At 38.7% G+C, this 21,761-nt stretch overlaps 3 protein-coding genes across 3 annotated transcripts; all 3 read right to left on the reverse strand.

The window, feature by feature from the left end:
• Positions 1-678: 678 nt before the first annotated feature.
• LOC137936634 (probable inactive receptor kinase At5g10020) lies at positions 679-6,146 on the reverse strand. Its single transcript, XM_068781433.1, has 3 exons — positions 4,973-6,146; positions 1,923-3,560; positions 679-1,405 (listed from the first exon to the last, which is right to left on the reverse strand). Exons 1-3 carry the CDS (start codon positions 5,901-5,903, stop codon positions 825-827), a joined length of 3,150 nt encoding a protein of 1,049 aa, XP_068637534.1. The 5' UTR covers positions 5,904-6,146; the 3' UTR covers positions 679-824.
• Positions 6,147-8,320: 2,174 nt separating this feature from the next.
• LOC137936080 (protein ACTIVITY OF BC1 COMPLEX KINASE 8, chloroplastic-like) lies at positions 8,321-14,304 on the reverse strand. The gene is made up of 20 exons (XM_068780614.1): positions 13,714-14,304; positions 13,428-13,563; positions 12,824-12,990; positions 12,505-12,625; positions 12,243-12,343; positions 11,786-11,884; positions 11,402-11,512; positions 11,225-11,304; positions 11,049-11,118; positions 10,652-10,725; positions 10,470-10,539; positions 10,282-10,370; positions 10,059-10,183; positions 9,884-9,964; positions 9,729-9,789; positions 9,571-9,625; positions 9,394-9,492; positions 9,214-9,303; positions 8,725-8,784; positions 8,321-8,622 (listed from the first exon to the last, which is right to left on the reverse strand). Exons 1-20 carry the CDS (start codon positions 14,158-14,160, stop codon positions 8,506-8,508), a joined length of 2,253 nt encoding a protein of 750 aa, XP_068636715.1. The 5' UTR covers positions 14,161-14,304; the 3' UTR covers positions 8,321-8,505.
• A 419-nt stretch (positions 14,305-14,723) lies between these two features.
• On the reverse strand, positions 14,724-21,463 carry LOC137936383 (la-related protein 6A). Its single transcript, XM_068781003.1, has 11 exons — positions 21,210-21,463; positions 20,669-20,750; positions 17,165-17,259; positions 17,009-17,080; positions 16,842-16,921; positions 16,648-16,732; positions 16,246-16,293; positions 16,077-16,145; positions 15,856-15,996; positions 15,637-15,712; positions 14,724-15,175 (listed from the first exon to the last, which is right to left on the reverse strand). The coding sequence occupies exons 1-11, from the start codon at positions 21,420-21,422 to the stop codon at positions 15,054-15,056; spliced, it is 1,083 nt and encodes a 360-aa protein (XP_068637104.1). The 5' UTR covers positions 21,423-21,463; the 3' UTR covers positions 14,724-15,053.
• Between the last annotated feature and the right edge of the window lie 298 nt (positions 21,464-21,761).

Raw genomic sequence — 21,761 nt, forward strand, 5'->3', positions numbered from 1 at the left:
TGGCTGTATTTTCGGAAATGGCGGTTTGGAGGCATCATCTTCTCCAAATCACAGCTCCCTATGAAGTCTGCAAATCCTCTGATGGCATTAAAGTCACCAGCGAGGAGCCACAGAAAAGACCAATACTGAGTGAGGCAAAGGAGTTCATCCCAAAATTCAGGACGTTGCCTGCATAGAGCAGGGCCATAAACACCAGCAAAACACCAGTTACTGCCATTGCTGTGATCAACTAGTTTTAAGCCAATTGAGAAGTCGCCGAGTACAATATCCTCCACCTTGATTAATTGTCGTCCCACATTCTCTTCCATTGCTTTGGAATCTCAACAAGAATTCGGGAACACTCCAGGAGCAAAAAAAATGTCCAACTTGAATATCGTTTGGGACTGGATGAAGTTCAGGACGACACCATTTGCTCTTTCGCACGCCCACATGGGTTATCCAACATTGCAGTTGGTACAAGAAAGCCCCGGTTCTATTCTACGCTTACATTTAACAAGTATCCTCAGAGATTTATAAGGAATCATATGAAATATAATCTGGAATCTGCATAAAATTTAAAATATTAACAAAACAGCTTTTAATACCTTTTCAACCCAAAACTGCAAAGGGACATGAAACAGAGAAGAAAACTTGGTACAAGTCAGCATAAGGGACACAGTTCTTCAATTTCAACCCAGCTTGAAATAATCTCAATCAATCAATGGATCAATCATCTCTTTACACAAAATAATAATAACAATAACGTAAAGATTAGCCTATTGTACCAGGCACGGTGAATCAATCAGGATGGTGTCAGGAAAACAATGTTGTGATGTACAAAAATCTCAAGCTTGTATGGAACACAAATCTTCAAACACCGTTTTGATGTTAGGTCTCTCATTTACAGGAAGAATACATCTCAAGGAAACTGCAAGCAATTCATCCATAGCTCTAGGAGCTTCTTCCAAACATGTAATGTCTCTGTCGAAGCAATCTGTGCCACGACCCTCGCTAGCACACAGGCGCACCCAATCCGTGAGGTCTACTGCACTAGACTGACCTGATATAATATCACCAGCACTTCTTCTTGTTAAGAGCTCCATTAATATTACACCAAATGCATATACATCAGCTTTAAATGAGGGAACCGGCTTGATTGCAGTGGCAAGCTCTGGGGCTCGATACCCATGGGCTCCTAAGTTCAGTATTTGTTCAGCTGTCCCAACAGGAGTCATGAGACGGTGGAGTCCATAGTCAGTCAGCTGGGCAGTGAGATCAGGGCCTACTAGAAGTATGTTTGTAGGCTTCAAGTTACCATGAGGTAGGCCTTTGTCATGATGGAGGTAATACAAACAACGAGCAACATCTACTGCAACTTTAAGTCTTTGGGCAAAAGATAAAGGAGAGTGTCTCCTAGGTGTAGCCTCTGCAGAACAGTCAATTTGTAGTTAGAACATCTCATGCAGCACAGAAAAGGCTAACATGTTCACAAATGTTACCATCTTTGTTAGTCATACAATGAATCGAAGCTAAAAGAAAGGAGGACACCATCTGACAATAACAAAGATTTCATCCAATTGGATGAGAGAATTCAAAACTTGTCTGCATATACGAGAATAAGAATATGACAGAGAAGATGTCTTAACAATATTTAATGTGCTAGTTTCTAGGTTAGGAATACAAAAATGTTTTTTCTTCCTTTTGTAAAGTTTAGGCTTCTTGTCCACAATATTGGCTGTCCAAGAAACCGTTAAGAAAATAAGCTAGCAAAGTCTCCAAGAAACTGCTAGGAAAATAAGCTAGCAAATCCCCCAGACACTGAAACAAAGATGTGGCAACAGTGACCTGGTAGTTGACATGGAGTAAACAAGGACAAGACCAGTATTAAGGAACACAAAAGAAAAAGTGGAATGCGAACTGGAAATTAGAGAAACAGGTTTTACCATAAAGATGGAGGGCCAAACTATCTCCATTGATATAATCTGCAAGGATCAAACGTTCTTGCTCCCGTGGTCCCCAGTAATAGGCTCTTAACGACACAAGGTTTGGGTGTCTAATACTTCCAATTCTTTTAACTTCCTTGGCAAACTCTTTCTTACGCTTCACAAGACCAACTCGTAGCCACTTCACAGTCAACAAATGACCACCATCTAATGTAGCTTTGTATAGAGTTCCATGGCTACTTCTACCAAGAACTTCTGCCGGAGCCCGTGATAATTCCTCTGCAGTAAACACCAATGAACTATCCAGAAAATATAATTCACCAGCCAATCGATCAGGTGAATAGACACTCAACGGCACGGGCTGCTCAGGAACACATGACTCAACATAATGAGGCGAAGATAAGGGGGACGCAGGAGAAGATTTCCATCCAGAGGTTGGAGGGAAAATACCGTCTCCAACATCAGAACCACATGTAGCAATCTCTGTTAAATTCTCTGTTTGCTTGGAGAGTGATCTATGCGATGGCAGCAATTGATCATTTGATAAACCCAATGAAGTTGGTTCAGGATCAACATTTTTGTGGAAACCGAAAAGAGATGGGCGAGTAAATATTGCCAATTTCCCTTCTCGTCCTGTACTTTGGCCACTGAATCCAAATGTTCCTTGAAATTCATGCTGCTGAGTCCTAATATATGCAAGTAAAACGAAAGCAATAAGCATAAGGCTCCCGACACATCCAACAACGATTACAACTTTAATACTAGTGTTGATAGGATGATGTCCCTCGGAATGGTTAATACCGCTCGAACCCCTTCTGTTTGGCTGTGGAGAATTTGGATAGATGACAAGAAGGTTATTTCCAGGGAGAAAAGAGGTGATAGGGAAATCCCTCAAGTTTTCAGGAACATAGCCAGACAAATTGTTGTAGGACACATTAAAGGTTTTCAGATTTGGAGAGAGTCTGTCTGGTAGCTCTCCCCTGAAACTGTTGGAAGATAGATCAAGACTTTCCAGAAAACTAAGTTTGCTAAGTTCACTCGGTATAGTTCCTGACAAGTGGTTCTTCCCAAGATTCAGCAATTTAAGCCTCTCCATATTACCAACTTCTGAAGGCAAATTACCCATCAGTGAATTACAGGAGAGATCAAGAAACTCCATCCCTGGACCAGATGGTAAAACTAATGATTCAATTGAGTGAGAGCTCCGAATTGGGATGGATCCTGTGAGACGATTCCGTGAGAGGTTCAAACTTCTCAAGGCCAAGGATGTGAAGAAGCTTTCAGGAATTGAACTGGTAAGCTCATTACCACTTAGATCTAAAGTGCTCAACCTTGGATATGTGCCTAAAGAAGGGGGAATGGCGCCTTCCAGAGAGTTATTTCTGATCTTGATTGAAGCTAAGTTTGCGAACTGGCCAATCCTGTCTGGAAAGCTTCCAGATAACAGATTCGAGCTCAGATCAACAAGTTCCACAGCATCACCCCAAGTGTTAATTGGAGACATATCCCCTGATATCCCATTATTGCTCAAATCCAAAATCAAACAACTGCCTAAATTAGATGGCAGTGAACCTGATAGGCGGTTCCCAGACAGATTCAGACTCCTCAATGTAGTGGAGTTAAGATTGAGAACAGCACCTGCATAAGCCAAATTAGAGACAATTAAGCATGATTTTTAAAATCAAACTAGAAAAGCTAAGCAACAACGTCTGTTTTTCCTACTCGGAGAGACATCACAAGGGAAGGCTACACAGTTAAAAAAAAATTATGTCAGCTTTTGGTTTCATTGGCTACTTATTTGTATACAGCTGCAACCACCTTGTATGTTTAGCGCAAAAATATACAATCTGGTCTCAAATCATCATCATAATGGACATCTTTCAACTAGGTCAAGATCGGCATTATCATCAAATAACAGCTGTAGGGTTTAAATCCAAGCCTGTCAGAAACAGAATCTACACTTGCCAATTTACACCACTTAAGCAAAACTCTCTTCGTCTAATCATCTGGTTTTAAACAAAATACTTTTAAAAAAAAATACAACATTTTGAAGTAAAAAAACATCCAGATTTCTTTGTAAAAAATGTTAATGAGCTTTTACAGACTATAAAATTATCAAAGTACAGAAAGGGAGAGAATCCCAACAATCAAGGATCCAGAAAGATAGAAGATCAGAGAGACGAAGTACATGCTTCCACTCAATTGACCACAAAAAGCAGATGAAAGTGATCCCATAAGGTAATATCCCCGTCAAGAAAAAAAACAACTAGGTTTAATAATCACTCAGACAAGTATTTTAACAGAAGATTTCAAAAGGTTTAAAGCTTTTGAGATATGTTTTATTCTCCAAGAAAAATCAGATCAAGAAAGGAAAGTTAAAAAAATTACACATTATGCAAGTTTCAATAAGCATCTTGAAGGATAAAAGAAGAAAGAAACAACCCGACTTCCACCACATGATAAACAAAGCATTCAATAAACTTCTCAGCACAAGTTTACAAACAGGCAGAAAGTTTAGGTCTATATTCGCGAGCATTTCTTACTTTCTTATGTGATGTCTACTAAGCAATTTGTGCTCCATATACCCTTCCATCAAAATATTAGGCATCATTTATCTGCAGCAACTGTAAGTTATAAGACTCCATTATTAGCCTCATATACTACGTTGCTGTCTATCATTAGGAAACGCGAAAGGCTTCAGTGACAATCAAGATCTATGACTTGGAAGGAACCAAGTACAGGTGAGTAGCCAAACTCAAAGATCTTAGCCTGCAAACTGGTCGTCCACACCTGGAAGGTTAAAAAGATTGTGGAAGAACGGGATCCTGGCAGAGGATACCAAGCTTATAGTGATAGAGTCACTTGTCAAGTGCTGTATGGTCCAAACTATTCCATGACCGGAAAAATTGCATATTTTGAACTGCTTCCAAGTTTCCAGTTTTTATCTTCACAGTTCACACAGAAACAAACTTGTCCTCCCTTTATCCGTCCGTGTTCAAATCAAACAAAAAGAAGTAATAAAAGCATACACTGCAGTTGAAATTTGTTACCTGAAAACCCATTCTTACTGAGATCCAACTCAGTCAACGGCAATGAACTTCCAAATAGCTCAGGAGGCAGAGATCCATCAAACTGATTATTCCCCATCCTTATAACCCCAAGAGATGGCAAAGACGCAAAAGAAGGAAGCGGCCCACTGATCTGATTATGACCCACATCCAAAACCTCCAAATTCCTGAACAACTTCATAGAATCACTCGAAAAGAAGCCTCCGTTCAAGCTATTATGACTCAAGTTAACATGCCTAACCGTATTAGCCAAGCTCGAGAGATTGTTAGAGTCCATAAACAGTTGCCCATAAAACGCATTACAGCTCAAATCGACAAACTCCGTGTTCCGAAGCTCCGAGAAGAAAACCCCGAGATCCCCATAAAGACCATTTGAATGCAAATCCAAAACCTTCAATTGCTGCAGATTCTGCAGGCCCTTCGGGAAAGCTCCAGTGAAATTATTAAACGAGAGGTTCAAGTGACTGAGGCCCCAAAGTTCCGCAATCCGAGCCGGCACCGGCCCGTAAAACCCATTCCCGGAAAGATCAAAATGCTGCAAGGAAGTCATACCACCGATGGCCGGCACCAGCCGGCCAGTCAGGGCATTATTAGCCAGGGAGAGATTCCTCAGTGACTTGAGTCCACACAAAGTAGAAAACTTCAAATCCCCAGCGAGACCAAGACCCTCCAGATTGACAACGCTAATAAACCCATCATCGGAGCAGATAACCCCATGCCAGTCAACCGGGCAGCCATTGTCTTGCAGTGAAGCTGAATCCCAAGAATCCGACACCCGACCTGTCGGGTCCGATCGGATTCCCTTCTTAAACTCGAGCAGCGACCTGACGTCCGAAGTGAGATCCCGACTCTCCGACACAACCCCAAATAAGAGCAGCAGGACCAGTATCGAGCTGAGATGACGCATTTCCATCACAGAGTTGGGAAAAAACCCTAACCCCAGATAATCATAGAGGGAGGGAGGGAGGGAAGGAGAGATTCCAGGCAATAAGAAAGAGGAAAGAGAAAAAGTCTTAAGCAAGTGTAAACTATAAACTAGGAGTGAAAGGGGTTTTGTGGAAAAACGTACATTAGGGTTTTCATATATTAGAGTGAGAAGAGGGAGGGAAACCAGAACCACTATCGCAGAGACGGGCGTTTCCGTTGAAATGGCGGTTTGGAGGCGGAGGCGTTGGTTGGTGGGCGTGAGTAACAACAGTCTGTAAAGCACCACCCTCGGCGGGACCCACTCACATGCTTGCCGGAATCGCTACTCTTCCTTTTCTTTTTCTTTTTTTACTAATTTTTTAATTAGAAATTTTTATATAAAAAAAATTAACCGATTTTTAAAATTGATAATTAAAAATAAATAGTTTCAAAATTGAAAGGAATAGAAAATCAATATATATTATATTATTATTTTAATTATATTTAAATAAGAATTGATAGTATTTCAAAGAAATTATAATATTTAAAAAAAATAGATGGAGTATTTTATTTTAAAAATTACAAACATGTATATAATAAAATATAAGTAATATTACCATATTTGATATAAAAAATTAAATATAAATATAAAATTATTTTCTTTCTCAAAAAAATAAAAAACCCGACCTGGATTAATCTAACTTCTAAGATTAATTTAATTAAAATTTAAGTGCGATTAGTGAGGTATTTACCATTTAATGGTTTACTTAAATAGGATTTGAATGTATTTACGGTCAAGTCGACGCAGCTTTTTGAAAACTCAAATGCCATTATTAGGTGGGCCAGGGGCACAACTGCGTGGTATAGGGGCCACTTGTACTTTGTGGCAACCGGTAGATGATCCAAAATCCGTATAGATCTACCATCCCTACCCGGTCCCACTGAATAGATTTCATCAGTACAAATATCTGTGTGTGGGGACAAAGATCACCTTCTCGACATGTGAGAATGTTGGTGGGACCCCTGGCCCACCGCTTTCGAATATTGGCTTACGTTCAAAGGATGGGGTCAATCGTTTGTGACCGTTTAATTTGGTTCATCGTGATGCGTGGAGGAGGCTTTGGACGGTCCAGATCGTTTGATTGATGAGATAACGCGTTTTTAGCCCAATATTGAAAAGATGTAGGGGAGCTTTTCTCTGCTTCGTCCAAACAGATATTAGATTAATGCAACATTGTCTTCTTTAATTTTTTACATTAATTTTGTTAAAATAGGAATTCGATCCAATTTTTAATCAAGAAAAATAAATCAAATTTGTAGCATTCAAAAGATCCTAACATCTTGATCGATTGATACTATCAGGACAGGCCATATAAACAAATGTTTTGAAGAACAAATCTCCAAAGAAAAAACATGGTTGCACAAGACACTTCTCTTTACTTTTGTCTAAATAATTGCTTGATAGAGCTGTACTGGCCTGGCCCTCTACTGCAGAGTTTTCTTCTAGAAATGGGTAATGAGGAGCAGAAGAGCAAAAGATCTTCCATTAAACTATTTGGGTCTGACCACTTAGTGGAGAAGCAATTTTGAATTGTTTCTCAGAAAAGTCATGGCAGGGCAAAAAGAACTTGGGAGAAGCTTTCAAGAGCCACCTCCTAATGGATGCTTTCTAAAAGCAAACTATGAGTCATATGTGATGGTTTCTTTCTAACAAAGTGGTCTCACCCTTTTTCTCTTTTCCCTGTGTCTTTTGTCAATTGTTAAATATGCTCACTTCCCCAAATTCATCTCAAAGTCCTTGATAAAGATAGGGTTTTGGTTTTAGTCATGGAGGAGAGTGGAAAAGGAGACCTTCATATTTTGCTTTGTTGACTACAAAAAAAAAAAAAAAAAACAGAAGAAGAAGATTTTGAAATAATTACCCTTGCATTTGAGCTCAAAAAATGGTTTTGGGCGAGTCAACTCAGATTTTGGACCTGAAAATATCAGGTTTCAAAGGTTGGCAAGAATCAGTGTGACTCAGTTTGGGTAGGTTTAGTCAAATTTGGTGATACCCATCTTGTTTCAAATTCAGAAACTTCACTCAGATTTTAAGTGTCTTCATATAGAGACTGCTCAAAAACCACCTAAATGAAAAGCAAGGATCTGTTTGCCTTCTTCCACATCACTGGGACAAAGCTTTCATAATTTGATTCCACACTTTCATGATTATCCACTACAGATAAAAGAAGAGTAGTGTCTTGAGTTGCTCAAAGTGATTGATAATTATTTTCTGCTTTGGTGTCCTGCAAAGGGTCGACGGGCATCTTGGAATTTCGAGATATCTGAGAACTGAGACATATTGACTGATACGAGAAACGTTTCACCTGAGACATATCCCTCCTGTACAGTCACATCCCCTGTAAAATTCTGAGACATCTTGGTGAAACGCACACCTCTACGTGAAGACACAATGCAACTACATTATATTAATATATACATTAACCTGACATTTACAATTCTCTGCCTCACCATCTGTGATACAAATGAATTTGTACATTGGGAAACTGAAGAAATGCTAACAAAGAAACATTGTTACAAAAATTACAGGGCCTCCCCCACCAGATGGTTCAAGCCGTGCCTGTTATCAGCCTCTCCTGTTGGTCTAACTTTTTGACCTTGAGAATGCCAAACAGAATTTGTGCTCCGAAAAATGCACATAATGTATAGGCAGCCATGGCAGGAAACTATGCATATAAACCATTTGTCAGTTGTGCTTGTAGCAAATAGGAATAACGGTATGTATTTTCAATTTTGAAGGGAAAATAAGCTTTACTAGAAATACTTGCCCGAATGGAATTGAAGTACAGAATGGTCGCAAAGTTAAGTAGGCTGCCTGCAGCCACCGCCTGTCAAATAAACCAAGAGACATGTCTCTGGGTGAATCCATTTGTTTTACAACGAATAAGAAGAAAATAACAACAGAAGTATCTCCAAATTATGGGATAAGCCATATGCTACCAGTCATAATACAATAATCTGCCATCTTTTAAAAATAATTAAATACTCCAAAAAATGTCAACATTACTTTGACGTAATAAAACTAATTTCTCCTTGGAACACTTAGATATCTAGTATAAACTACACCGGGGCTAAGGCTATGATGTTCAGAGAAGGTTAAAGTATTTACAAGGGAAGATGCATGGAGGTATCATGATAATTTATACCATGTTGACGTCTTCTAAGTTGGTATCAGATAGCAGCCGACAATGACCGTCTGTAGAGTAATACTAATAAAATGTTACATATGCACTTGCAAGAAGCGAAGCAAAACTTACACTTCCAACAGTTTTTTGAACAGCAGCAACTCGTTTGAAAGCTCTCTCAGACTCTAGAGTACGTACTCGAAGCTTCAGATCACCTTTCTCCTGTCAAAAGAATGAAAATAAGCATTTAAGAGTTCTGGTGCTCCAAGCCATCTCAGGATTACCCAACTTTTAAATGTTTAATGTCATTACCAATCTTTGAATAATTTCAGCAAGCTTATCAATCCGGTCAGCCTGTCTGAAAACATTGTAAAAGGCACGAGCTTGCCGGTCCCATCTCTTTCTCAAATCCTGTAAAGAATAAAGATGATGGAAAGCTTGATTCCCTTTACTTGGGGTTGAGAGGATCCCTAAATTCAAGAACCTCACCTTCACTACGACTTCCACTCCCACTTCACGGAACCTTAGCAACTCCAGTGCATAGCTAGTTCAAAAGAAAAAAACATGTGATACATTTCAGAACAAGAAAAAGAAACTGTCCATCAACCAGTTACAAAGATTTGCCCACATTTTACGATTATACTCACGGTTTGGCAATCTCGGTGATATCAAATCGAGGGTCAAGGCCCTTCCCTATGCCATCCAATACTGGATAAAAAATATTTTTACTTGTCAAGAATGGGTACAAAAATCCATGGAGAGATAAAACATGTAAAGGCCAGAGTTGTAGCTGCCCATGTACCTGAAAATGCTCTTACAACAAATGTGAAAGTGGCAGGAAAACGGAAAGGTTGATCAGCTGCAATGGCCAAAAGATCTTCTCCTGTTAAGAGAATAGCAATTCATTGGTAAGAAACCCTTTAACAGATTATGACCTGTAACATTCTATTCTTCTTGAGGTATGCAAAATGTTTTACCAATTGCAGCTAGGCGTTGCTTCTTCTTTTCCATCCTTTCCTCCTTGGACAGCGGCTGCTTAAAGCCTAGCTCGGCTGTGGCCATCTCTCTTTCTTTCCTTTGCACAGCAAGGCGTTCTTCAAAACTGAATTTGATCAATAAGTCAATAAAGACACTGGAACAAACAATTAAATAAAAATAAAGTAAATTTTCTTTTACCAAGAGCAAGAATTTTTGACACACCTGTTGAGAAAGAACTGAGCTGTTCTCCTGACAGCTGTCATATCTCCAGTAGGAACAAGAACACCCATCTGAATCATTGCTTGGAGAACCTAGACAGCAGACCAAGACTTTGTTAATTTTGGACTCAGTCTATATCAATTAAAATACAAATTAGTTTTTAGTTCAGAACTTGGCAGATAAAGGATTACCCTATCTGGATCCTTCTCATAAACCCCATAGAATGTTTCAAGCAACCCTTCCCTTATATTTGGACTGATACTGCAACATGCCAAACGTAAATTATTTTTACATCCATACAGAAACAGGGTTTAAAACCCAGAAACACATTTACCTAAAAAACTAATTACAACAGCAAAGCACAAGCAATTACCTTCCCATCATACCAAAATCATAAAAGATAAGTCTCCCTCCATTTACATCATCCACAGCAATATTTCCAGGATGCTGCAAGGGTATCAGGTGCGCACAGAATTAAACTACTCATTGATTTCAAGCTTTTATTCATCCTAAGTAAACATGTATTCATCATTGATTCTTTCTTGACATGTCTGATGACATTTTCCTTGGGGTTATCACGCTACAGGTTTTTCTGAATTAGCATCCTCAAAATTATCAATATCTTCAATAAGATTAACCTAGCTAATTGAAAAACTAGACAAAAATGGATTGCAATAAGTTCACAACAAGGGTTTCTATTTTCCACAATATCAGAGAGTTCATTCCAAAAAAAAAAAAAAGAGACAGCTAGAAATATGAAAGTAACTTACTGGGTCTGCATGGAAAAATCCATGGGATAGAATCTGTTCTAAATAAGATTCAACAGCATATCGACCCAATCTGCAGGACAAGTGAAGAAAAGGGATGTAACAATTAATAAATGTACGAGTCCTTTTCAATCACTTACACCAGATTCCAACAAATTGGAGGTCTAGAATTTATTCACCTTTTGCGATCAACACCTAGCTGATCTAGTGCAGCTATCCTGTTTATTTTTATCCCAGGGACATACTCCATTGTGAGAACCTTTAACACAATAAATCTCAAATAAGAGAGTGTGTATCTCACTGATATAAAGGATCTACTTGTTGAAAACAAGAAAGAAAAGGTTACACACACTAACCTGTGGAGTAGTGTACTCCCAGTATATAGTAGGAACTTTAACATAATCCATTTCTTTGAAGTTACTCGCAAAAAGTTCAGCATTAGCTGCTTCTTTGGTATAATCAATTTCCTGTAAAACAATTATGGATACCATCAGCTCCAAAAGATGCACAGTAGTACCTTTTTATTAGAATCGCTACACAATAACTTCTTCTTGATGTAATTAGCCAAAGCATCAAGCACCTAAACTTGTGCATCAACAAGATTTTTGCCAGAATCAATGGCTCTCACAAAAGGATTTTGCGAGCAGTAGGTGTGAATCAATGCACGTATTGTTCAAAGAAAGGACAAAGAACATTCAAATGGTGAAGAAACTTGAAAAGCACAACTTCAAGGAGCAAACCTGGTATAGGACATTTGCACATTCATCATAAATGGCAACCCAATCTCTCTTTGCTCCATCTGATTTGGGGTCAATCTTCTGAAGATATTCAGCTATGACCTATAGGACACCATTACAAACATCACATAAGGAATTACATGACACTTGGTCTATTTAGAGACCAGTCAACTCATGAGAAGGTTCACAAATTCTGAAGAGGACAACTCTTCAAACTGCCAAAAGATTAGTCTTTCTTAAGCGTCTCACTCAATTTAGACATCCATGTCAAAGGAAATTACTCTCCTATTAAACTAGATCTACAATGTGTTTCTCTTTAGTGACTGAGGTTGAAGATGAAACACGCTCAGTGTGGAAAACTTCTGAGACTTGACCACGAATGAGACAGGCAACAGATATACTGTCCAAAATAGGAAATAATTGAGGAGAATGCGTACACATATATAAAGAACTTACTTACCCTCAAATTCTTTAGGTCTATATCAAAAAGATCCTTCAAACCAGGCCTCTGTACTTTAATCACAATTTCCTGGCCTTTCAATTTTGCTCTGTGCACCTGGCCTGCACAGGGAAATACTTGTTATTTTCTGTTTGCTGATTACAGCAGTTACTTTGAATCAATAGATAGAGAAAAGTATGTTATATGCCACTGCTAGCTCAGGCTAATTAAAAAGGTACGATATGATCAAGGAAAACCAAAGATAACTGCAAATCAAGTTTACCAAGACTAGCAGCAGCAATAGGCTCATAGTCAAATCGGTCAAATATCTCACTCAATGGAGCTCCAAGCTCTTCCTCAACAATTTCTACAGCAGTTTCAGAGGGGAATGGTGGAACTTGGTCCTGCATTCAAGTGCAAACGTCGTCATTGTCCTATAACATTGCAAGCACAAACTATAGCAATCTCCATAGAAAATAGGGAGAGAGGGAGGGAGGGAGAGAGGGCGGGAGAGAGAGAGAGAGAGAGAGAGAGAGAGAGAGAGAGAGAGGGGAGAGAAACCACAGTCATAGAAGAAACAATTGAACTGAACGATATTGAACCTGAAGCTCAGACAATTGGTCAACATATTCCTGAGCAAGAATGTCCACTCTTGTAGAGAACTGCTGCCCAATTTTGATGAATGTAGGTCCTAATCTCAAAATACTTTCCTTTAACCACTTGGCAAGGGCTTTTCGCCTTCCAACTTTTTTCACTTCAGTCATCCCCCCTGCATATTCCCAACTGATCAATTATAACTGATTATTCAGGAGAATAGAGAGCATTAAGATTGTGATAAGCATGTGCAAGTGGCTTGCTCTCTGTTATCAAACGTCTTTCAAGGCCTCTAATAGCCAATAAGCCTAAAACGTAAGACCTAAACCGTTTATCATAGTACTTAATCCTTTCGCTCATTGCTGCTGAGACAATTTATTAACTGTATGTTGAACAGTTTCTGAGTCTCCTCTTGATAGTGTATTTCCCAGGAGGAGTCGTATTAATTCTTTTTTTTTTTCCCTCGTTTTTTTTCTTTTGATTGGTGAACACTACCTATACATGCTATTCAGTTTTGCAAGTTCAGCAGTTTCCGTATTTCAGAATGAAGGGAACGATCCTTGAACAACCTACTACTAGTAAGTCCGGTATTTTAAAATTTTAAATTCATACCTCGATATGAGAACTTCTGGTTATTAAGCCAAGCTTTGAACAGAAACGTCAGTACGAAACCCCATATTTCCACAGTTCTCTGAATAGTTGAATATGTTTTGAATCTGTTCCATCGCCCACCAGGAGCAACTGAAACCTACACATCGATCAGTAAGTCAACACATGAAAATAATGCAGAAAACTTAAACATAAAAAAAAACAGGCAAAAAGCTTCGTTCTATAATCACTAAGTCAACTAACTTGTACTTCCTCAATGGAGATAGATCGAAGAGAAAACACACGTCACCTCAAGTTTATCCCTTCCACCTTGCTTAAACCAAGCATCTTCCTGTCCAATCTCCTCAATCGACTTCTTCACTTTCCCCTCCGGCTCCACCGCCATGGACTCACCAACTCGCTCCTTCGTTGACGCACCATTTCCATTAACATACTTAATCAAACTCCCATTACCCACTCCGCTCCCATTCAAAACCTCACCGACACTCCCATTTGATCCAACCGATCCGTTATACCCATAACCACTTCCATTTACATTCAACTGGTACTTATCAAGCGATCTCTCGATTTCATCAGCTTCCACGACTGCCGTCCGCTCATCCTCCACCGACTTAACTCTAAACCGAAACCGTTTCCCACTGTTTCGAAACTGGAATCTGGTGAAAGGAACTCTGATTCTCCGGCCGGGTTCTGATAGAAGAAATGGCGGCGAGTAGGGAGTCAAAGAAGCCGCCATTTTTAAGGGAAAAAAAATATAAATATATATTTGTTCTTTTGGGTGATTTTGGAACCGAAGGGTAACCCTAGGCGATCATGTCGAGGAGGGGCGGAGATCAGAGAGTGGAGACAAAGCAAAAGATGCCGCGGAATTTGGTGGGAGTGAAAGAGTGGAAGGATTGGAGGGAGAGTGATGAGGAAATCGAAATTACGTAAAAATGGAGGGGGTGGTTCTGGTACCACCACGTGGCGTTATAAGGATGAGTATTCTTGTACTGAAGGGTTTCCTGATTGGCTGCAGTTTCCTTATTGCCTTTGGCTTCTTCGAAGTTGATGGATGACATCAATGGGCTTGTTTGAAAAATAAAATAAAATAAAAATAAAATTCTAATTTGAGATTAAAAATTAATAATAAAAATATAAAAATATGCTCACTAAAGACCCGATGAGGGGAAATTCGACCGTTGTAAAAGAATAGAATCTGACCCCTTCACTTGACTTGCCCCTGTCCCTGTTCCAAGTTCACTCGAAGTAGTTTTTAGAGCTCTCATATCATGCGGAAACTTCATAAAATACCCTGTATTTTTTTTTCAATAATGCTTCTATTGATGCAAGGGTCTCATTTCATATATTTCACCTTATTTTAACAAGGATCATTCACGAAGCAGTCTCCCTTGCCAAATGTCATAATTACAGCAAACAGCAAAGCCCCTTTGATCTTAATTTCCCCATTATCGTCCAATTGATTTCATTAACTTTTTTTCTTTTCTACCAGTCTGTTACCTCCATGAATATAGAATTACACATTTCTTGAGCACTAGTGCATATCCAGGAGCAACTAGTGAACATTTCCAGGGCTCGTCCACTATCAGATGGTCAAATCAGAAATATGGCAGGTATCATTACACTAGTTCAGGTAGACAGAGGTCTTCCTCTGCCCATAGTAAAGCCCCTTGTTCCATCTGGCATTTTAGGCCCTGGAGGTGGCTTCGACAAGGCTTCATGGCCAGCAGCAGCAGCAGCAGATCCATGTCCTGAAAGGAAAGTTAACAGACATTTGCAGGAAAATACAAAATGAGCAAAAAAAACCACCTTCATGCCTCAACCAGGTTACATGACTAAACAGGTTGACCAGAGACATAACAGGGTAGAGACAGTTTAGGGAGGGTTCATCAGATCAGTGGGTCAGACTCGCCCTTTATATTTTTTTGGCGAGTATCCCTTTACTCAGTCCAAGTCCAGCTTTTGGACATGGAAAAAATGACCCTACCCAGGTGACTCGAGCCAGATTTCACCTGGAGCAAGCCAGATACCAAGTTCAAGTTGTGTAACCATAGCCCCGATGCATTGATGCAGCCAGGACACAGAAATCACAGTGACCCAAAAGTCTTGTACCAACATGAAAGGCCAATCACCCACTTGATAGTATTTGATTTTAAAAGCCTTGTAACTTGCCTTCCGTGCACATGTTTTTTAATTGTACTGAGTTGCTTACCATGGCCATTTTGTTGATGACCCTTTCGGCCTTGATTTCGGCGGCGGCCTCTCTTGTTACGAGATACATGTTCCTCCTGAGAAGTAGAACAGCAAGGGAACAGGTTTCAAGTTTCAAGGAAGACAGGAGAAGGAAAAGCTGACAGAGTTTTTGTATATATCTATTTGTATATCTGCAGTCACATGCTATTATCAAACCAACAGAGAGAGAGAAAGAAACCTCTTCACTGGGTGCTTCAGCAGGGTGTTCTGTAGATCTTGATTCTTGTTCTTCAATACTAGTATCATCAGTAGCAGGAAGTTCCACGCTTTTTGCAGAAACAGCTCCCTTCTGGACTCTTGGAACTAGCCCATATTTGCCCTGGTTCCAAAAGTTGGATACAGTAAACCACCTAAGATCATCATAACAGGGAAAAGAAGACAGTTAAAATAACTGGTTACCATTCGCTTCAAAAGAAGCTCAACACGCATGCCAATTCTCCAATTTTTTTCATCATTTAGTGTTTCCACCTGAAACCATTAAAGAGGAGACAATATGGTGAGTTTGAGTTTTGAGCAAATGCAAAGCATAAAAAACAGTTCCTTGAGTAAAGTCAAATCTGAAACTCACTGCTTTCTGAGCTGCCTCAACAGTGTCATACTCAACTAGTGCATGAAGCTGCACAAACAAAACAGATGAAAGTGTTCTCAGGCACTTTGAGTGCACAATATACAGTCAAAACTTCAAAATATCATGCAAAACAAAGTACGTTAAATAATGCTGAGTAAACCATTCTGGTTGCTTTCTTTTTCTTAAATGAGGTGTATTTTGGTTGCTGAAAATGGTGGAAATTGAAAAAGAAGCACAGACTGCAAGAAGTCACCAGAAAAGATGAACAGGAGAAAGTTCCAATGAGAGAGAGAGAGAGAGAAGAAGTAGAAGAAGAGGAAGAAGAAAAGAAAAAAGAAATGTGACCGAGAGTTCTTCCAAAACATAGCTTATGGTAGAACAGAGCACTTTTTAGATACATACCTTTGCACTGATAACCATATCTGCCTTATTAGCCTTTGTTAATTCTTGTGCACCATGTGGATCTCGAACAGAAATGTTTTTTATACTGAAGAGACATTAAGAAATCTGTGTTAAGATGATTATAGAAGGTTCTCATTATTTTTAATTAGAGAACCATCAACTAATTAGTTTGACATCATATCACAAAGGCATACATTCCAACGCCTCCGCATATGCGCTGAATGTTCTCAGATGAATGGTCCTCTGGTAGGTTCTCCACCAACACAGTCCGTGACTAAGGGCCCAAAATTAGAAAAAAAAATAATTTCTGGTAATAAGAAGTTAAAATGAACAGATTATAATAGCAGTATAAAAGAAGTACCATCCCGTCTTTGATATCTGTGTCTGGCAATGGATGCAAGCGTCTCACTCTTTTTCCATCCGAGCTTATAACCTGCTTATGAAAATAAAACTGAGAGAGAGAGAGAGAGAGAGAGAGAGAGAGAGAGAGAGAGAGAGAGAGATGCAAGTCAAGTACCAGATGAGATGATGCCTTAAGTGCCGCCTCTATCAACAAAATATCTGGACAGAGCTTTTTCATTTTCCTAAAAGAAGCAATAAGACCAATAGGAACTGCAAAAAGAAGACACATACACTCAGGCAAGAGACAGTACAAGAAACTCCAAGGAGTAGCTCAAAGTCCTCCGTATTTGATACTCTGCCAAAAAAATTGTTCCTTAAGTAAGATTGAAGATAAAATTTAAAATAGTAAGGAGCACCAGAGCCAGAATGCCAATCTCAGTTTGAATTGCTTGATGCACAACAGGTTCTAAGAACATTTTTTTGTGAAAAAATCAGCTCAAGGGTATTTTGGTCATTTTACAATATAGTTAAAAAACTATCATGTTACTCACATCCAGACCAAAGACTTGGGAGCATTGAAATACTTCTTGGGTGTTGAAGTTGCAAGAAGCAAAGGACTGGTGCTATCTCAAATAAAGTATATAACTGAAATGCTACATGAGTATGGATTATTGGGAGCTAAACCGGTAGATACTCCAATGGATGTTGGACTCAATCTACACGATGACCAAAGTGTAAAATTAAATGATAAAACATTGTATAAGACTGGTTGGGAAGCTCATATATGTCATAGTTACATGCACAGATATATCTTTTGCAGTAAGTGTAGTAAGTCAATTTATAAAATACCCAAGAATGATTCATCTCGAAGCAGCTCAAAGGATCTTGAGATATCTTTAGTGAGCACCAAGGAAATGTCTTTTCTTTAAAAATAATAGTCACTTGAAAATTGAGTTTTTCTCTGGTGCAGACTATGTTGGGTCAAAGCTAGACAAAAAATTAACTATGGGCTACTGTGTCTTTCTGGGTGGCAACTTAATCAGTTGGAAAAGCAAGAAACAAAATGTTGTAGCTAGATCTAACGCAGAAGCGAAATATAGGGCTATGACACATACAGTTAGTGAGCTCATGTGAGTGAGAACAATCTCTAGGGAGTTAGGCTTCCATCAAAATGAAGCTATGACTATGTTCGATGACAACCAGGCCGCTATATTTATTGCAAGCAATCTAGTTTTTCATGAGAGAACAAAACACATAGACGTGAATTGTCATTTTATTAGAGATGTTGTGATGAAGAAAGATGCGATCACCCCCTATGTTTGTTTGGTTGATAAACTCAAAGATGTCTTCACCAAGGCATTAGGAAAGCGTGAATTTATGAGCTTTTGAAACAAGTTGGGCCTCATGGATATATATGATTTACCTTGAGGGGGGGTGAGCAAATCAGTTCAAAGGTATTTTGGTCATTTTACATAATCGAATATTTTATATTATGGCCCTATCTTGTTCAGCATGTTTGATTTAGTCTATGTACAAATTTTTATATTCATAGGAAGAGTAGAATAGGAGTTATAAGGGAATAAGTGTTTTTTATGTAAGAGGGCATTTTTGTCATTTCTGTAACTTATGACTTAAAACCTAATAAATAGCATTGGGGTTCATGCAAAACCCCCAACTCAGCTCATTCAGAGCTTGTGCCTCTTTTCTTTCCTCTTTCTCACTCACTCTCTCTAAATTTTTCATACTTTTCACAATTTAACTAGTATGTACCCTTTGTGAGAAATCTAGCTCTCGCTTCCAAAGTGTTTTAAAATAATTATAGAAGTCTCAAACTACAAGTTTCATTGAGGGCCCAATTTTTGTTCCAAGTTTTAGTGGAACCTCTATGTTGAGTCGAGGAAAAATTAAAGTGGGACAATCCCATAAAAACTAACTCCTTTTTTTAAAAGAATTATTCAGAAAAAAACATATATGTTGTTAGATTTCATCTAAGAAAGCAAAGAACTTTTATTGTCTGGGCAAAAAAATATCAAAGGTAGGGAAAGGACCAAGCCTCAAGTATCAATAAAAAAGAAAAATTTTAGTTAAAAGAACTAGCAAGTAAGGCCAGAAATACAGTTAGCAGCCCTAAAACATTAAAAATTGTTGACAAATTTCTAAATAAAAAACCAGGGGGAGTCAAATTTTGCTATTTCGGCTCAGAAATCACAAAAAAAATAGAACATTACAACATAGGACCTGGACGCTGCTTTCAGAAATTCAATAAAATGTAATCTGGATCTGTTGATTATTAATCAGATCCAAAAGCAGATCTAGATTTGCTTTAATCAAGAGTACCTGCTAAATGGGCCTAACGACTGCAAACATTTTAGTGAATAGGTAGAGCCTTCAAGTGACCAGATATGAGAGCCCTAGCAATGGAGAAACAGTGTACCAGAATGTGTCACTTTCTTTCTTACATCAGCTTTGACTTTGTACTCGATAAGGCTTGAAGTGAAGATATCACATAGGCAGACTCTGATATACCCCAATGTGGCCACTAAGCCAGCAGCTCAGCCTCATGCAAAAAAAATGAACTATCAAGAACAGAAAAAGAATCAGATAGCAGATGGTTGCATAGTCATGCAGACCCATCTAGACGCTCAGCACAGCTATAGCAAAGCTGCACCTGGAGAAACATCTAAACAGGGTAACCTGTCATAAGTACCTGCTTTAGTTCATCAGCTTCTTTTTCTGGATTTTTTACTGTCTAGTTTCAGAGATCCACTGCAAGAAGTGGAACTCTTTTTTTATTTTGAATGATAAGAAGTGAATTTTTTTGAAAATACTAACTTACTGTAAAATACTAAATGCAGACTTGAAAAGGGACATGCTCAGATGAGTAAGATAAACATCATTTCCTGCCAAACGTTAAGCCACCTACAGCAAGAAGCCGGGTAACAGTCTTGAAATGTTGGATCATTCATATGGCATCTTCATGGTCCCAATACAGGATACATTAAGTGATAAGGACACTATACATAAAGACAGAAATACAGAAAATAATCATTTATTTTTTTTGTGAAATGATATAAATGAATCATTTATAGAGACACATAACTGTGCCATAAAAAAAAGCAAATGAACAAAAAGAATTTTGTAAAGAAAAAAATCCAAAATCATTCTTAAAAACTAAGATACAACTTTATGTAAGAAGTACAAGCAATGCCAAAGTTTCTTTCAATATAGTAGTCGGGACGGTCAAAATAGCAAGAAGAAATATATCCAGAAAGAATCATATCAAACCCAAAGAAGATATAATTGATTACAACGTGAATGGAGTTACATTCATGGAGTAAAGTAAAATATGGCTAATGTCACATGATGAAAATATTTAGTAACTCAGTCAACAGTAGCAAGAACTGTTACTCAAAGAAAACTACCTTATCCAAATCTCTCTCTCTCTCTCTCTCTCTCTCTCTCTCTTTGAAACATGCACAAAATTTTAACTTTTGAAAATATTTGAATAGCTGTACGGCCATCATTTGGACTGCTAAATGACTAAATCGCCTTAAACTATGTTATGGGAGAACGATACCCATAATGGAAAAATGGATACGCAGAATTTCAGAAGTGTCCAATATGAACTGAAAAATGTGGTGCACGCAGTAATTAATTGCAGTGGTAGCCTGGCACTTACCAAATCCTTCTTTGTTTTTCTTCACATGTTTCAGCAGAAACTTATCCGTCGGAAGATTCTCATCACCGAAATAATATTCTACCTGCACATAAAACAGGATAACCAGTACGTGACACTGGATAGAACTTGTGAAACTAGAAAAAAATTAAGAATTTTAAAAATTGAAAAGGCCGTGAACTTCAAACTTATAAAGATACCAAATTTATATTTTAATATTAAATTTGGATCAATATAAACTTCCCTAACCACAATTTTTTTTTAAAAAGAACATCATTAAGATTTTGGCTTGGATTTTGATCACCCACATAAATCTAATTGACCAAAAGACGAAAGAAACATATCCATGCTAACACAAAGACATGATTATCCAGGCAATAAACGACATACATATCAATAAATCAACCAAAATAAGAAGCCCAGACACTGACTTGTCTAAATGAATACTCCTGAATGCACGACTGACTTAACTAAATGAATACTTCTGAATGCACGACTGACTTGTCTACACATAAGAAAACGCGTAAGCCATAAAATTGCTCACCTGTCTAATGATCTTGTCCCGGAGCTCGTCGGTAAGGACGGGCTTGGATTCAGGTGAAACTGCATCAGGCAGAGAAGAAGCTGCCGCCGGTTCTTCAGAACCAAGTGTTCGCAGCGCGCTTTCCTCATCCGGCGGCAGAGGAGGAGAATGAGGTCGGCATTCGCTAGCATCCTGGGGAGGGGGAAGCTCAGAGGTCTCCGCGTCTTCTCCCATTTGAAGAAGCGTCTCAGCCCCAAAACCGCGCCTTCGGCCTCTCCCGATTCTCGTCCTGCCTTCTCGACTCCGTGCCCTTATTTCAAATCCTCTTCTTTAACAATGTCACGTGCGCTGTCCGAACGCACGAGATCTGCTGACGTGTCTCAATTGTCTTGATATTTATCCTAAGATTCTCCCATTCTCCTGGTGATGTTGAAAATGATTTTGAAAATGAAGTGGGCTGGTTCAGATTTTCAAAACCCACTCCGAACCCGGTCTGACAGAAGCAATAAGCCAAATGTGTCTTGCTTTTTAAGATTTTTTAACTTTTCGGCTTTTCGGATCCGAACAGGATCC

This window comes from Aristolochia californica, unplaced genomic scaffold (genome assembly GCF_029961685.1).
Source record: "Aristolochia californica isolate CCGP_79_NKW_82.1479 unplaced genomic scaffold, dmAriCali1.0.hap1 SCAF_7, whole genome shotgun sequence".
In the NCBI taxonomy this organism is placed as follows: Eukaryota; Viridiplantae; Streptophyta; class Magnoliopsida; order Piperales; family Aristolochiaceae; genus Aristolochia; species Aristolochia californica.

What these genes read in the sequence shown, in the direction of transcription:
- LOC137936634 (XM_068781433.1), bottom strand. Translation starts at nt 5,903, where the DNA reads ATGGAAATGCGTCATCTCAGCTCGATACTGGTCCTGCTGCTCTTATTT. An exon ending in CAGTAAGAATGGGTTTTCAG is followed by an intron (nt 3,561 to 4,972) that starts GTAACAAATTTC and finishes TGGCTTATGCAG; the next exon opens with GTGCTGTTCTCAATCTTAAC. An exon ending in TTTGGCCCTCCATCTTTATG is followed by an intron (nt 1,406 to 1,922) that starts GTAAAACCTGTT and finishes ACTGTTCTGCAG; the next exon opens with AGGCTACACCTAGGAGACAC.
- LOC137936383 (XM_068781003.1), bottom strand. Translation starts at nt 21,422, where the DNA reads ATGGGAGAAGACGCGGAGACCTCTGAGCTTCCCCCTCCCCAGGATGCT. An exon ending in GAAAAACAAAGAAGGATTTG is followed by an intron (nt 17,260 to 20,668) that starts GTAAGTGCCAGG and finishes TTCTTTTTGCAG; the next exon opens with TTCCTATTGGTCTTATTGCT. An exon ending in TTAAGGCATCATCTCATCTG is followed by an intron (nt 17,081 to 17,164) that starts GTACTTGACTTG and finishes TTTCATAAGCAG; the next exon opens with GTTATAAGCTCGGATGGAAA.
- LOC137936080 (XM_068780614.1), bottom strand. Translation starts at nt 14,160, where the DNA reads ATGGCGGCTTCTTTGACTCCCTACTCGCCGCCATTTCTTCTATCAGAA. An exon ending in GTGGAAGGGATAAACTTGAG is followed by an intron (nt 13,564 to 13,713) that starts GTGACGTGTGTT and finishes ATCGATGTGTAG; the next exon opens with GTTTCAGTTGCTCCTGGTGG. An exon ending in GATTTTTCCATGCAGACCCA is followed by an intron (nt 10,726 to 11,048) that starts GTAAGTTACTTT and finishes ATACCCTTGCAG; the next exon opens with CATCCTGGAAATATTGCTGT.